The sequence below is a fragment of the Lethenteron reissneri genome, chromosome 16 (assembly GCF_015708825.2).
Source record: "Lethenteron reissneri isolate LAM-NWPU_2019-01 chromosome 16, ASM1570882v1, whole genome shotgun sequence".
NCBI classification, from domain to species: Eukaryota; Metazoa; Chordata; class Hyperoartia; order Petromyzontiformes; family Petromyzontidae; genus Lethenteron; species Lethenteron reissneri.
Genome location: NC_083794.1, coordinates 4,782,101 through 4,796,363, shown reverse-complemented (window position 1 = coordinate 4,796,363; position 14,263 = coordinate 4,782,101). Strand labels below are relative to the sequence as shown.

At 42.5% G+C, this 14,263-nt stretch overlaps 1 protein-coding gene across 2 annotated transcripts in view; it reads left to right on the top strand.

The window, feature by feature from the left end:
- Nucleotides 1-14,263, top strand: part of LOC133342867 (relaxin receptor 1-like) — a 310,499-nt gene that overhangs the window by 99,867 nt on the left and 196,369 nt on the right. For both annotated transcript variants that reach the window (XM_061552222.1, XM_061552221.1), the window contains exon 3: nt 4,888-4,974. In XM_061552222.1, coding sequence (XP_061408206.1) covers nt 4,888-4,974 — 87 coding nt within the window. The remainder of the gene's footprint in view (nt 1-4,887; nt 4,975-14,263) is intronic.

The following is a 14,263-nucleotide window of genomic DNA, read 5'->3' as shown; positions in this document are numbered from 1 at the left end:
TGGATTTTTTTTACCAGTAACTCAGGGGCCATTAGAATGCTTGTAAAATAAATTTACAGTACGTATAAAATGTGTTTTTTTTAAAGCTTGCATTATTATAGAGGAATTAAATGCAAGTGAAATTATTAAGCAACGAATAAGGTGCTCCCGAAAAAGTATAATGTTATCCTCAGCCATCGTCAATCCACTGCTGGATGAAGGCATCCCCAAACTATCACGACCTCTCACGCTCCTGCTAAGCAGCATTCGAACCAGAACCTCCTGCACACATGCTGATTTAATCGCTCCATCTCATTGGCAGACTATTATTGATTTTAGTGCAGGACGAGGATGAAGTGACGGGCCACACTCAGCAGGTGCCATGGGTTGACTTGTGCCAGTCTATGTGCAGGAGGATGAGGTCACGGGACAGACCCTGCAGGTGCTATGGCTTGACTTCTGTGCCAGGCTATGTGCAGGACCAGGAAGTCACGGGACAGACCCAGCTAGTGCCATGGCTTCACTGCTGTGCCAGACTAGGTTCAGGAGGAGGAAGTGACGGGACAAACCCAGGTAGTGCCATCGGTTGACTGCTTGCCAGGCTAGGTGCAGGAGGAGGTCACGGGACAGACCCAGCAGGTGCCATGGCTTGACTGCTGTGCCAGGCTAGGTGCAGGAGAAGGTCACAGTACCAGACCCAGTAGGTGACATGGGTTGACTGCTGTGCCAGGCTAGGTGCAGGAGAAGGAGGTCACGGTACTAGACCCAGCAGGTGCCATGGGATGACTGCTGTGCCAGGCTCAGTGCAGGAGGAAGAGGTAACGGGACAGACTCAGGTAGTGCCATGGGTTGACTGCTGTACCAGGCTAGGTGCAGGAGGAAGAGGTCACGGGACACACCCAGGTTGCGCCATGGGATGACTGCTGTGCCAGGCTAGGTGTAGGAGGATGTGGAGGAGGAGGTCATGGGACCAGACCCAGAAGGTCCCATTGGTTGACTGCTGTGCCAGGCTATGTGCAGGAGGAGAAGGTCACGGGACCAGACCCAGCAAGTGCCATGGGTTGACTGCTGTGCCAGCCTCGGTGCAGGTGGATGATTTTAAGAAACTAATTATGAACTGATAAATTAATTGATTACGGGAGGTTGGGATCGTGGTCAGAGCGGATAATCAAAGCCAAGACGGTCAGGAGTTCAAACCTCTGTTCGGAGTCGAACATGTCTTTTGGGGTTACTAAAATGAGTACTACTTGGCATATTGTCAACAGTTACCTTCCGCTTAGAGTGGTGTCTACCGTAGGGAAGTAGCAATTCCAACACTGGCACAGGGTCTTAAACGGAGATGAGCAGTACCCCATGCTCCTATGAATGTCGAAAAGGTTTAGTCGATTACATCTTTTGGCAGGTGTGCCTTTTCATCCATTTGTATGAAAAGTTCCAATCTTCATCACCAACAGTTGGACAAACCGCCCACGCGATATTTCAGCCAATGAATCAACGCTTGAAATTGCAATAGAGTCGCGCCATGCTATCTCTCGTAAGGCAAACCCCACGTGCACCGAGGCGACGATTATCCAACATCAACTTTATTGGGCCCGGCCACATCCCCTGGATGTCCGACTCCAGACTCTTTGAAGCGAGTTTCATTCTCCCAGCTCAGTCGAGGTGTTCATATGCTCAAGAGGAGGGCAGAGAAAGCGCTTCCAAGGACCGTCCTCAAGGCCGACATGTAGAGTTTTGCAACATCGACGCTGGCTCGCGAGGAGGCTATTGCCCATCGATCGCCCCAGATGCAGGAAGATTCTGCTGCAGGGATCTCAGGCTCTTCGAAAAGCGCAACAATGGCAACAGGAGGGAAGCAAGGTTGGAACGGTAGAAACGGCAGCAGCGCAGTCGTGACCAAATTCAATCACAATCAGCTGACTGTGCGACCACAGTCAGCTGATTCCCGGATCGGCCTCATCAGCCACCTCCTGGAGCCAACAGACATCCGGCAAACGAGTCCAGCTCTCCGATGGGGATTTTGAGTTGTAAATTAACATTCAATTCAGTTTTTGAAGAAGCTCGCACAAAACAACAGCCGAGTGCTGTAGAGCATCATGCGAAAACCTAATTAGTAGAAACAAACAAGTGCTCGAGTAAAACACACTTAACAGCCAATCAGGTTCTGCAATGCGAATTGGTTTTGCAAAGACTTTTTTCTCTTTTAGATTCCATAAATCAGCTCTGCGAAAGCATTTACGAGCAGCCGTTTGGTTTTTTAGTTTGTTTTAATTGTTGTTGTTGCTTTCTCTATCATCATTTCCCCTCAGTTGGCATTAGCCGGGCTACGTTTGTGGTATTTCCCACCTTCTACTTTGAGGTAACACACACTACGTTCCAATGGCTTCAGCCACGTGGGTCAGGGAAAATATTTTTGATATTCAGCTCGTTTGCGTTTTAGTTATGGAATGTTGCTTCACTTAATACAATCTTTTCCACCCTCTGGAACAACTATTCACATATTATTCACCTCTGCTATATTTTTTTCAAAGCAGGAATTGTTTTTTTCAACCGTAATTGCTGTGTACCCTTGGACAAACCTTGCCCCGGCTGTGATTTTCGCCCAGTGGGTTTAAATCGCAGGCATGGTGTTTTTTAAATGCGCTGGACTTTTGGCAATCCGTAAAAAAAAATTTTTTTACTACCAATATAATTGAAGTCAAAGGTTTTTGTTCGCTATATATGACCATTATTAATGTTTGATGTTTACATCTCTGTAAATCTCTTCATATTTAGAACAAGGTACTCACTCTTGCAACATTCTTGACACGAATGTACTTCTCATAGTTCGAGCAACAAGCTTATCACCCCTCGAGGGCCAATACATATCTATCATTTTGTAGAAAGTCAACATTGGTTGTGCTGTGGAGACAAAATAACTGTCACGTTCTCAAGGCGGTGGACAATCTCCCCAAGGGACAAGCAGTCTTAGTGATCCACTAAGTGGTACCTATTTAAAGACCTTCTTTAGGATGATGGGTTGTGTCAACTCCAACCAGGTTTTCAACTCACATTCTTACAATTGACGGTCACTCATTTTTTTAAACGCTAAATCTGTAAAAAAAAATATTCAGGAAACAACCAGGCAGAGCTTGTGCCAAGGCATGCTCTATGCTAGATATTGTGTTATTTCAAAGTTCACAATGTTATAGCCGCAGCTATGAGACTTTTAGGGGGTGACAAATGGCAATAGTGCCTCAAAATTTGCTGGAATTGCTGTGGTCTCATCTAAGTCAGTGACCGACTCCTCATGAAAATATTCAGGTTTCATTCGTCATGGATCAGAGGCAGTGGCGTCACGAGGGGGGTGCGGACTGCACCAGGTGACACCATCAGAGGGGATGACACCAAAATTACTGTCTATACAATGTTTGTGCAGTGTTTCAGCAGAAATGTATTTTCTTTCTTCATCAAAAATATTCCTGTAGTTAGCTATAACAACAAAAAACATTTTTCGTAAGCCCAGCTTACATGTACAATATACCTACAAGGCTAAAACTCTATGCTAATTTACATTTTGAACCTTCTAATGCGCTCCGGTCAGAGCAGTCATTGTTACCCAATTACAATGACGCATCGAATCACGTGGCTTCGTCTGCACGTGCTACAAGCACGCACTGTTGATATTCTTATTCATATTCTTAGGTTTTTTTCAGTAAAGTCACGTAGGTAAAAAATTTTAATTAATAAAAGTAAAATAAAAATAAAATAAAAATCACGACGTTTCGGAGGCAACACAAGCTTCCGTCTTCAGGTTGTTGGTTTCGTTACTGCTCGTGTTTTTATAGTCGCTGATTTTGTCAAACTTCCTGGTGTTTTAGCTACAATATTGTGGTAATTAGTATTTGTGAACCTATATCAATAACTTTACGATTTACGAGTAACATTAGTACAAAAAAACATTACTAAGGATTATGTATGGTCTAGTACGGGCAAGAGGTCCGTGAGGGATGACACCATATTATTTGACAGGTACTTTTCTACTTTACCGAGTGTTGACATCCCCAGCGTTTAACAGTACTGCTTTTTTTTATTTGGATTCTCAACCAACACCGGTTTAGGTCGAGGTACACCGATTGTTCCCTTGCACATTGACGACGTTGGCCAATTTATCTTGTAGCCCCGCCCACCACCCCCACGTGCCATTCCCTGGCTACCACATTCAAATAAGCCCCTCCCCCCTTAACTTGTATTTAAGGGCTGGTCTTTTGGAATTTTCCCTCACTTGATGCAGTAATTTTAGCTGTAACGGTCCCACATGATGATGGAGACTTGTGTTGCCTCCGAAACGTCGTGATTTATTATTTTATTTCTATTATTACTTTTATTAATTTTTAATTTCATTTTTTACCTACGTGACTTTACCGAAAAAACCTAAGAGTATGGATCCTTGCAGTCACGAAAGCTTCAAATCTAGAATGACACCATGAGTTACCACACTGGGTGACACCAACCCAAGTGACTGCCACTGATGAGAGGCAGAAGTGGAGATGAGCACTGTCCCATTGCTCATCTATGATGGGCGATAATTTGACCGTCACACTATCTAATAATAATATTTACAAGTTCTTTAAGTTTTATAAAAGTCTGAGTCTCAAGATCACTTAAAGATGGTCATCTTCTTTGAATTTTGGGACAGTTTTTGAGCATGTGCTTTGTATACCCATTTTGTGTGTGTGTTTTTTTTATAGTATTCTGCTGTACACATGACATTAATGATAATAAGGCTATCTTGTGAATTTTGCCACGTGCATAAAAGCAGTATTTCACACGGATATAACATAGTAACGCAAATGTGCGCTATGGATGTTTCACCTATCATGCAATCTAACGTTCTCACTTCCCAACCGTCTGTCCCTCTCCACGCAGGCGACAACAGTGGCTGGCCCCAACTGTTCGACAAGTTTTTCGGAGTAATGTCGCCCTACTCGAGGAAGGGGAAATTAACAGAATGCCGTGAGTACAAGAGATCTATGTTACTCGGCACTGTCTGTGTGTGTGTGCTGCACGTGCTTGTCATTCAAGCATACATCGCAAGATTCATATTTATGCATTAAATAAAGGTGCAAATCTGCAATGTCTAGCTCACGTCACTGCTGGCAGAAGAGCCTCGTCTAGAGGCAGCTCTAGAGAGCCACTCTTGAGCAGTGGTTCTTAACCTTGACTGCAGGCTTGCACACCTTTGGTTTTCAATCGTAAACAAAAAATATATAATGTTAATAACTACATAGGTTTAATGAAACAAAGTAGTTGTACTTACGTGCCCGTGCTTAATTTGTGTTTCGATTATTTACCTTCTAAAAAATATGGCCATGTCTTGCAGCCCCAGAAAGGGCATCTGGTACCCCCAGGGGGTGGCGTGCACCCCAATTTAAGAATCACTGCTCTAGAGGGCATCGATGACCCACTCTTCCATGCTGGTTAGACATCGTGGAAGAGATGGGACTACCTCCACTCTACCCCACTGCAGGCGGCCCGAAGGTTCCACTGCTTGGTACCCATTTATACATTAGCATGGTTGACTGCATACGGTGCGGTGCGAAATAAGTTCAACATACATACGTACATTATAATGCTCATTGGACAGAGGCGTGATGGTTTAGTACACTTTCCCGTTGTTAAAACTGTCGCCCCGGGAGAACAAACCGACGTCCTGTGGAATGCTCGTCCAGTGTTCTGACAATTACATCAGAGCAGTATCCCCAAGTTTGTGTGTGTCACGTCAAAATATGTGAATATATATTCCGGCCAGGTGGTGCAGTGGGAGAGTTCCCAAATCACAACAAGGAGCGAACAATTTTTAATTCCCTTCAATATCGACTCTGCCCATCAACCCTCTGGGCTCAACAAATTCAGTACTACTTTGTAGGACGTTTTCATGAGATGTCCTTTACATTATCTGGCCCCTTGCCACGTAATATTAAATATGGAATGTTCTGTATTGACTCAGGATCGGAGTGCCTGTTATGTCTCACTTGAGCAGTGGGATACTCTTTTCATTTACTTAAAGATGCGTGGATTATCCTTCCTGCGGTGCGTATACATAAAGACAATTTGTAAGATACTAACAATGCACGCATATGGATTCTAGCATTAGACCTACTCATCATTTTCTCTTGGTTTTTAGATAAACATTTCTAATTCATTCCGTGACTTTCATTGCATGCATGTGTGGGTGCATACAAGTAAATGTTATTGCACATATCGAAATAATTTGAGTAAATGTAAGCTGCATGCTACGTAAGCTGCTGTGTAGTGCATCGAAAATGCCAGTTCATTTCCCTCTCAAGTGTAATTTTAACTTGCAAGCTGTGGATAATTGAAACGTGCGAAAGCTCACGTTTGCTGAGCTTGACATTCTGACGTCCCAAAGGCGCAGGGTAAGAGGCTTCACACTTCATTACCCTTGTCATTCGATTCCCTGCCACATTTCAGCGCTGAGATTTCACTGAAGAACCAATTATTTTAGGTTTGCATTGTGATTAGTGTGTCGGCCTCTAGTGGCTGAAGAGGTCACCATCGATTCATTCTGTACACCGTGCACGAAACGAATAAACGTTTGCTTATTTTACGCACGCATGATTCAATGGGTACGTTGTGAATTTAAGAACGTGTGTTCATTAATCTTTACGGGATTAAACACGAATTTTGCAGGGCGTTTGTATTAATAATCTAATGACCCACTGCTTCTACATTTAATATAAGCTTACTTTCAGGAAATTATATAGATTCCACCCTAGGATATGATACCATATCAGAAAGGACGATTATTACGATTTGTGTATCCCATCACTTTGTCGTAGCATACTGGCTTTTTGATTGTTTAATTTGCATGCTCTGAATGTGCTTCCAGCACCACTAAAGAATCCTTAAGAGTTCTTCAAATACAGTTCACTGAACATAAGCGTTTCATAAATCTTCTAATGCTTGCAACTTTACATTCTACAATGCTTATAATACACACAGCTGTCAGTCATACAACACATAATTAAATAGGCTACGAAATTTATGTCGTCATATATCCACCATGGCATCAGTTGCTCTGGAAAACAATTAGCAATTCTTGAATCAAATCGCGATAATTAATGGAATCGTGAAGACTGAGGATCGCTACACACCCATTATCTAGCCAGCAGGCCAGAGTATGTCGACTCTCATGCCTTGAGGCTCAGAGTTCCAACTTAGCCTTTTATTCCTCCAGAGACAATCAAATATGCACTGCTGTGGGAAGTCAACATTGATCATCCAATGGGTAGACTGACCCCTGTCACTAGAATGTGGAATTTCTATAACTCCTTTTATGGATGGCCAATGGAGATGAGCACTTAGTCCATGGGCCAGAGCTGAAATTGGTACCAGCGTAGGTAGCAAACTTTACTGGTGCCAATTTATTTTTACGGCTAGTGAGAGTGAATTACTTGATAACTCAATCTAAATGGTTATCATACAATTCACTGCTATTGGCCACATTAAGAAATTGTAACCCACGGAGATTATGCCACCTTTGGCCATATTGACAAGTAAAATAGCTCCTCTGGGCCCATGGACTAGCTGCCAAATTACTTGTTTGAGCTGAGTGATATTGTGAAATTGAATATGCACTCTCGAGCGAAGCTGGCACATTGTGAGGAATGCTTATGCAGCGTATTCATTTAAATGAGACTGCCTAGAAAACGTGATTGATTTTCATGCATCATGCCCAGTGCTTTAAGCAAGGTTCAAAAATTAAAATAAAAAATCTAGTAAATTGACTCACTTCTAACCAACGCATTGGATGCCGTGTCTTTCTGTGCTGCGTGCCACGCAGACTGTAAATCATACAAAGGTGTTACATATGCTGGTAATGCGTTTTATAGACTTCAAGAGGCATTTGTTCACAATGAGCTCTGAAGATTGGGGAAGTTTAATAAATCAATGTGGAATTTGGCCACAGTCTGTATTTGTTTTTTATTGTATGTCTTTGTGGTCGGCTCTTTCCCCATACTCGAATAAGCCACACGAATACTGAACAGTGAATCGAGCCAGCGCTGCTCCCTTTGATTCATCGTTTGTGGCTAAGCCTGGCGCTGGACTGGTATGGCTAATAGCCACGCTTAAAGGCTCTTATTGAGCGCTAGTTTTCACATTCATTGCCGAGCTTCCGTCAAACCATCTAATAAATTTGTCCAGTTGTCAATAGGGTAAGTCCCCTAATAGCAACACGTCTCATAAATGTAATCTGCATTGGATCATCTTGAAGATAAGTATTGCAATCTGCATTTACAGGCAGACAGACAGGGCCAATACATAATGCGGCTTGGTCGCCACAAAGTGGAGTTTCCACTGCTCTCTCTGGCCCAGCCCTGAAGATAAGGACTTTGTTCATGGGCCAGAGCTCGATTTTGTTACCACCCAAGGTAGCTAAACTGTAGTAGTACCGATTTATTGATGTGTTTAAGAATTTATTATTTCATAACTCCCTAATTCAAATAGTTATCACATAATTCACTGTCATTGACCACATCAATAAAAACCGAACAGCAAAATGTATGCCACTTCAGGTAGTACCGCAAAGTTAAATATCTGCTCTAGGATCATGGGCTGGTAGCCACACTACCCAATAATGAGCTATTTCAAGCAAGATTTCAGGCTGCAGTTTGCATTTACCAGAGCATTGCAACGTTCACCACGCTAAGACTTGTGATAAAAATGCAATGGAAACCTATATTTGTGGTTCAGAGGGCTAATACTCCTGTCAGAGCTCTGAACTAGAATAATTGAAAATCCTGCATGCAAAGCCAGGAATAGTGTTTTTTTTTTTCTCAGAAATGCGCTTATGTTCTTCATTTAGCCAGGAAAACCTCGCTGGGTCTCAGTGCAGGACTCTTTACGTATAGAGTTCTATCATGACGTTAACAATTTTTTTGCTTACATTGGGCGTTTTGCATGTGGGTATAAAGTGCAGGGACTTAAGAGAAAACCTTGAGACACCGGAGGGAGGCGGGGGGATCACTCTAAAATCTGTAGCGTGTCACGGGCCCACCTGTTACACTGCCTGGATTGCCTTGCAGCCGAGCAAGTGGAAAGTTTGACAATAAAAAAAGCAATGCTAGTGTGATTTACCAATTCTGTTGTGCTACCTTAAACGTACTGATTCATGTGTTGGCTGAAATCGCTTTGTTGCTGATTTGTTACAGAAATGGCCTCGAATGAAGAATGTAATGGTAGTTTGATCATATTTTCTGCCAGAATTTTTGCAGGAATTGACTTTCTGGCAATACATGAATTAGGCACGGCTTAAAACAAATGCTGCTGGATAACATTAGTCTGGTGGACCCATAGGCTGGACTGAAATATGTGTAATATGAAGAGAAGAATGGAAGTCCATTCACATATTTATTTAATTACCCAGGATGCTCTGCACCATTGCAAAGTCAATGTCCATGCAATCCCACAAGGTATGCACTTAAAGACCCCCTTCGTGACAACAAACGAGAAAAAAAGTTAGATGTTTTAAAGATTGGCGTTCCAACCACAGTGCCACCCCGCCTGGTTATAAGTAAATGCGCAACAAATATGCTGCCATTGAACACAGAGATGCATAATTTTATGAGATCACTTCTATCGACGTAATATATGCGTTTATATACGGGGCAGCTGAAGGGGCAGCTTCTAATGACCATGATGTGAGTTGGCAGAATAAATTGTGTGGCGTTTTTTCCAAGGTCGTTCCTCAATGTGACACAATGTTCCACTGACTACGGGGCCCCCCAATGCAGATGACAATTTTACCCAAAGTGCAATAACCGCAACAGCAAAATCTGAGTATAACTTTGACAATATAACATCTATGCATAAGGAAAATAATAAAAAAATAAACACACAGTAGGAAAAGGGAACATGTTTAACATTTGGCATACAACGCAGTCTATGAAGATTTCTAAATCTCAGAGATGAAAGGAGCAAAAATAAATGCAATAACACCTAATAAGTGGCTGTTTCCTGGTGACATTGACCTTCCGGTTGAAACTCGTGTATGGATCACAGAGCCTGTATGGATCACAGAGCCGTGCTGAATAGGGTTTAATCAGCCACTGCAGAATGTGGCAAACGGCTCACGGGACACGACTGAAGATGACCATGAGGGTGGTTTCAATGCCATCGCGGCAAGGGCACATCTAATTGTGGCGCGTTTTCGCTGGAGAGATGTGCTTTAGAGTCCTTTAATTGCCTTGGCAAGGGAACAATGAATTGTGAAAACTCATGTATGTTAAATTAGTGAATGTTCTGAGGCTGTGGCGAGCATTGCATGCGCAATAGAGAAATAACATATTTTTTAGGAGGGGGGGTAAGCGGGACCCATTTTGCTTAATGTGTTCATCATTCTGACGGCTATAAAAAAAAAGATCTAAAATTAAGGAAAAAAGTGTACACGTTCAAGGCAACTGTAACGATTGGGCAGATAGGGGTTGTTTAATACCGACAGAGAATATATTTCAGGGCATGTCTTACGAAACAGAAAACCAGCAATTAGGATGCAAAGTGGACGGACAGATTTGTCAATAGCAGGTGTTGAAGGTCATGGTATAGGGGAGGTAAAAGGGAAAGGCTGCACACGGCTCATTTGTAGAAATGTCCCACGTCCTGTCTGCATACTGTAGGTCAGTCACATGCGAAGCAACTGCAATGGATGCTGCCTCTATCAAAATGGACAACGTATGTGTAGCACCCAGAGGGTCCGTGCACAGTTTTGCGCAGTTTTACACTTTTGCACAGTTTTACACTTTATCTGGAGTGATTTATATAATGGCAGAATTTCACGGTTAGTTTGAATTTCCGTCGACAAAGATACTTAAACCCTTTCTACTATTCATAAGTGGCACATTTGCCTGGTATTTTGTGTGTTAGATATAATAAATATATTTATGTGTGTTCGCGTGTGTTTCGCGTGTGTGTGTGTATATTATATTGTCATCTCAGTCAGTCGACCCGTGGCACCTGGGTCTGCCCCGTGACCTCCAGCGAGTGGGCGTTCGACACTTCATGTGGCCTCAAGGTGCACATGGCCTGGCACAAGCGTCGTGGTGACGTCACCGCCACTTAGTGGCGAATGGCGGTTGTTGTATATTGTATCACAGAGATAAAAGGAGCAAAAAATAATTGTTTGCATCATTATGCAATAACGTTCAGCTCACTGTGTTATCAACCTAACAAACTGGTTTTGATTTATGGCCATGCACAATCTCTGTACAGTGATACCTCGGTTCACGAACAACTCGGTTCACGAATTCCGCTTCGGTTCACGAACAGGAGCCGCGGCCATTTTAATGCTATTTCCAGGCTGTCACATGGTCGTGACTTCCTGTAGGAAGATCGTGGAGAGAAGAAGAGACACAGAAATAAGTACTGTGAGTACTGTGAAGACACTTTCAGTGACTTTTTGCTTTTTGGTGTGCTTTTTAGCACATACAGTTCTGTACTGTACTACTGTACTGTACAATACTGTACTTACTGTATTGTACAGTTCACCCGTTTGAGTGCTTACTGAAGTCCTCTCAAGCAAGGTTAGTGTTCTCTCTTTATACATTACTATACTGTACAGTACTAATGTGTATTGTAAATTGTTTCAAATTTTTGTGCTTCAAAAACCAAAAAAAAAGGTCAGAACGGATTAACCGGATTTACATTGAACCCTATGGGAAAATGTGCCTCGGTTCACGACCAATTCGGTTCGCGACCAGTCAGTTCACGAATTAAGTTCGTGAACCGAGGTGTCACTGTACTTGGCCCTAACCATAGAAATATGGAATTTCCACAATTGGATCGGGTCACCAGTGGAGATGAGCACTGATCATTGCTCGTATGAGCAGGAAGACGCTGGCATTTTACTTGGTACAACACAAACGTTAGTTTAACGTCCATTATTCTGAGTTCAAAACAAACCCCGCATATTCTTTGGTTCTTTCGGTTAAGTCACGTCTAAAGATAAAATAATAAATTAAATAATAGCATATTACGACGTTTCGATTTCAACACAAGCAATCATCATCAGGCATAAAAGAAATAGCAACAAAAATCTAACTAGAAAACTATAGACAGACATACAAGCAGACAGACATCACAAGGACACAGAGAGAGAACACATATCGGCACAAAGAGAGAGGTCGTTTCTGTGACGGGGCCTTAAATATAGAGAGGGGGGCGGGGGCGGAGAGAGGGAGGGGGCAGAGAAAAAAATAGCATGTCAATGAGTGGACGACAACGTGATGCTGCAAGTAAGATGACGACGCGGCACGGCACGCAAGCTTGAAAATCAGGAGAAAGACACACTAAAATTAAATAACCTAGTAAAATATCGAAATGTAATGTAATGCAACACAGAGAGTCGGTCAACACACAATTATGCGTTAATTTTTAATTATACGCAATCGAAACGTCGTAATATGCTATTATTTAATTTATTATTTTATCTTTAGACGTGACTTAACCGAAAGAACCAAAGAATAATTCCTGCAGTCACGAAAGCTCCAAAATTAAGATTAAACCCCGCATAATTTTCCGCATCCCATATTGACATACAGCACTTGATATAATGGTAACAATAACATTGCTTTAACAGTGCATTTGTGCCTTCTATAATCGTTGACAGCTGTTGCGTGAACAAACTGCAGTGTCTAAACAGTAATTATGTAGCCCTTAGGTCTTAATAATTTTCTCAGTGCAATTAACTAGGAAGCAGGATTTGTGAAGACTACACGTAATTATCTAACACATTAAATAACTGTTAGATGACCACATTAAAAAAGTCTGGTTTGTCTGCTTTTGTGGCCATATAAACCCCGTGGTTTTCAATAAGGGTGTATAGTTTGTTTTATGTCAATTTGTATTAACTTGCCTCTTGAATAAGGGAGGCTCTATAAAATGTGTATATATCATTGCTTAACTGGCTCAGTGATCCATACTCTTTGGTTCGTTCGGTAAAGTCACGTAGGTGAAAATAAAATAAAAAAATAATAAAATGGCTCGGGGAGGCAATGTTGTTTGAGAAGGAATATTGTGACATCTTCATGTCACAATATGCTTGGTGAATAAAAGTCACTCTGAATTGCAAGTTAATCTCAGTCTAATTGCGTGTGATAGCGATGTGTTCAGGAGCTAAATTACAACGTTGAGGTGTGCTAGCCATTGAAAGGGCTTCAGGAGAGAGTGTGTGTAGTTTTGCTAGTCCTCCATTGAAGGAATGTCAAAGCCAGGCAGTGCGATGATGTTTGGGGCTGGAATGGGGAGGGGTTCATTGTGGACGTTTGCTATTGTCCCGCTGTTGTTCGCCAGTATTCTCCCAGATCTGAGTGAGATTCTAGGATGGTGACGACTTGATCCCAGAAGGTTGGATTGGGACTTGAGTCGGTTAGCGAGGTGCTTTGTTTAGGTCTTGGTTGATGGGTGGGAGGTTGTCGCTGGCAAGAAAACGTGTAAACTTCTTTGCAGTTTGCGCCGATGTCTCTGCAGATATTTGGTGGCAGGATGTTGACGAGAACAGCGAGCCAAGGGAATTGGTGTCGAACTTAGTGGGCCGGTGATGATGCGCATCGCGTCATTTAATTGTGAATTTAGCCGTATATGGGGCTTCTGTCCATGATAATTCCTAGATATCTTGGAGTGGGGTCGTAGCACATTGAGCTACCACGGAAGAACACATCAAGGGATGTGAGATGTTAACTACATCGCCTGCTATGCAGGAGGTCGTGCGTTCAATCCCGACCTGACGCCTGCTGTTTATTTGGAGTTTGCATGTTTCCCTCCCTGTGGTCGCATGGATTTTTCTCCGGGTCCTCCAGTTTTTGCCTCCAAATTTCAAAACGAGCTATATAGCTGAGTGGACCTTACCTGGTCAAATAAATATAGTTTATAGTTTCATAGTTTAAATTTCGAAAAGTTTTAGTTTTGCATGATTATTCAGGTGGAAAGCACTTGTTGCTCAATAATAATAACGATAATTTGAGTGATTTAAAAACAACATTGATCCATTGCCTTCTTCCTAGTCCTCTCCCCGGCCCACTACCTAGGGAATACACTGACAACTGAAACGTCCAACGTCACTCGGAAGAATGAGCAGACCTAACCTCGCAATAGTGTAGCCGCATCTTGCGAGAGCATTGCAGAAGAAACAATTAATAGACAGATCCAAGATCGGAGCTGGCTTGGTTATAGCTTGGCTATGTTCCACGGGGATATCTAAACAGAGGTGTTAATTTCATGCAGTGCA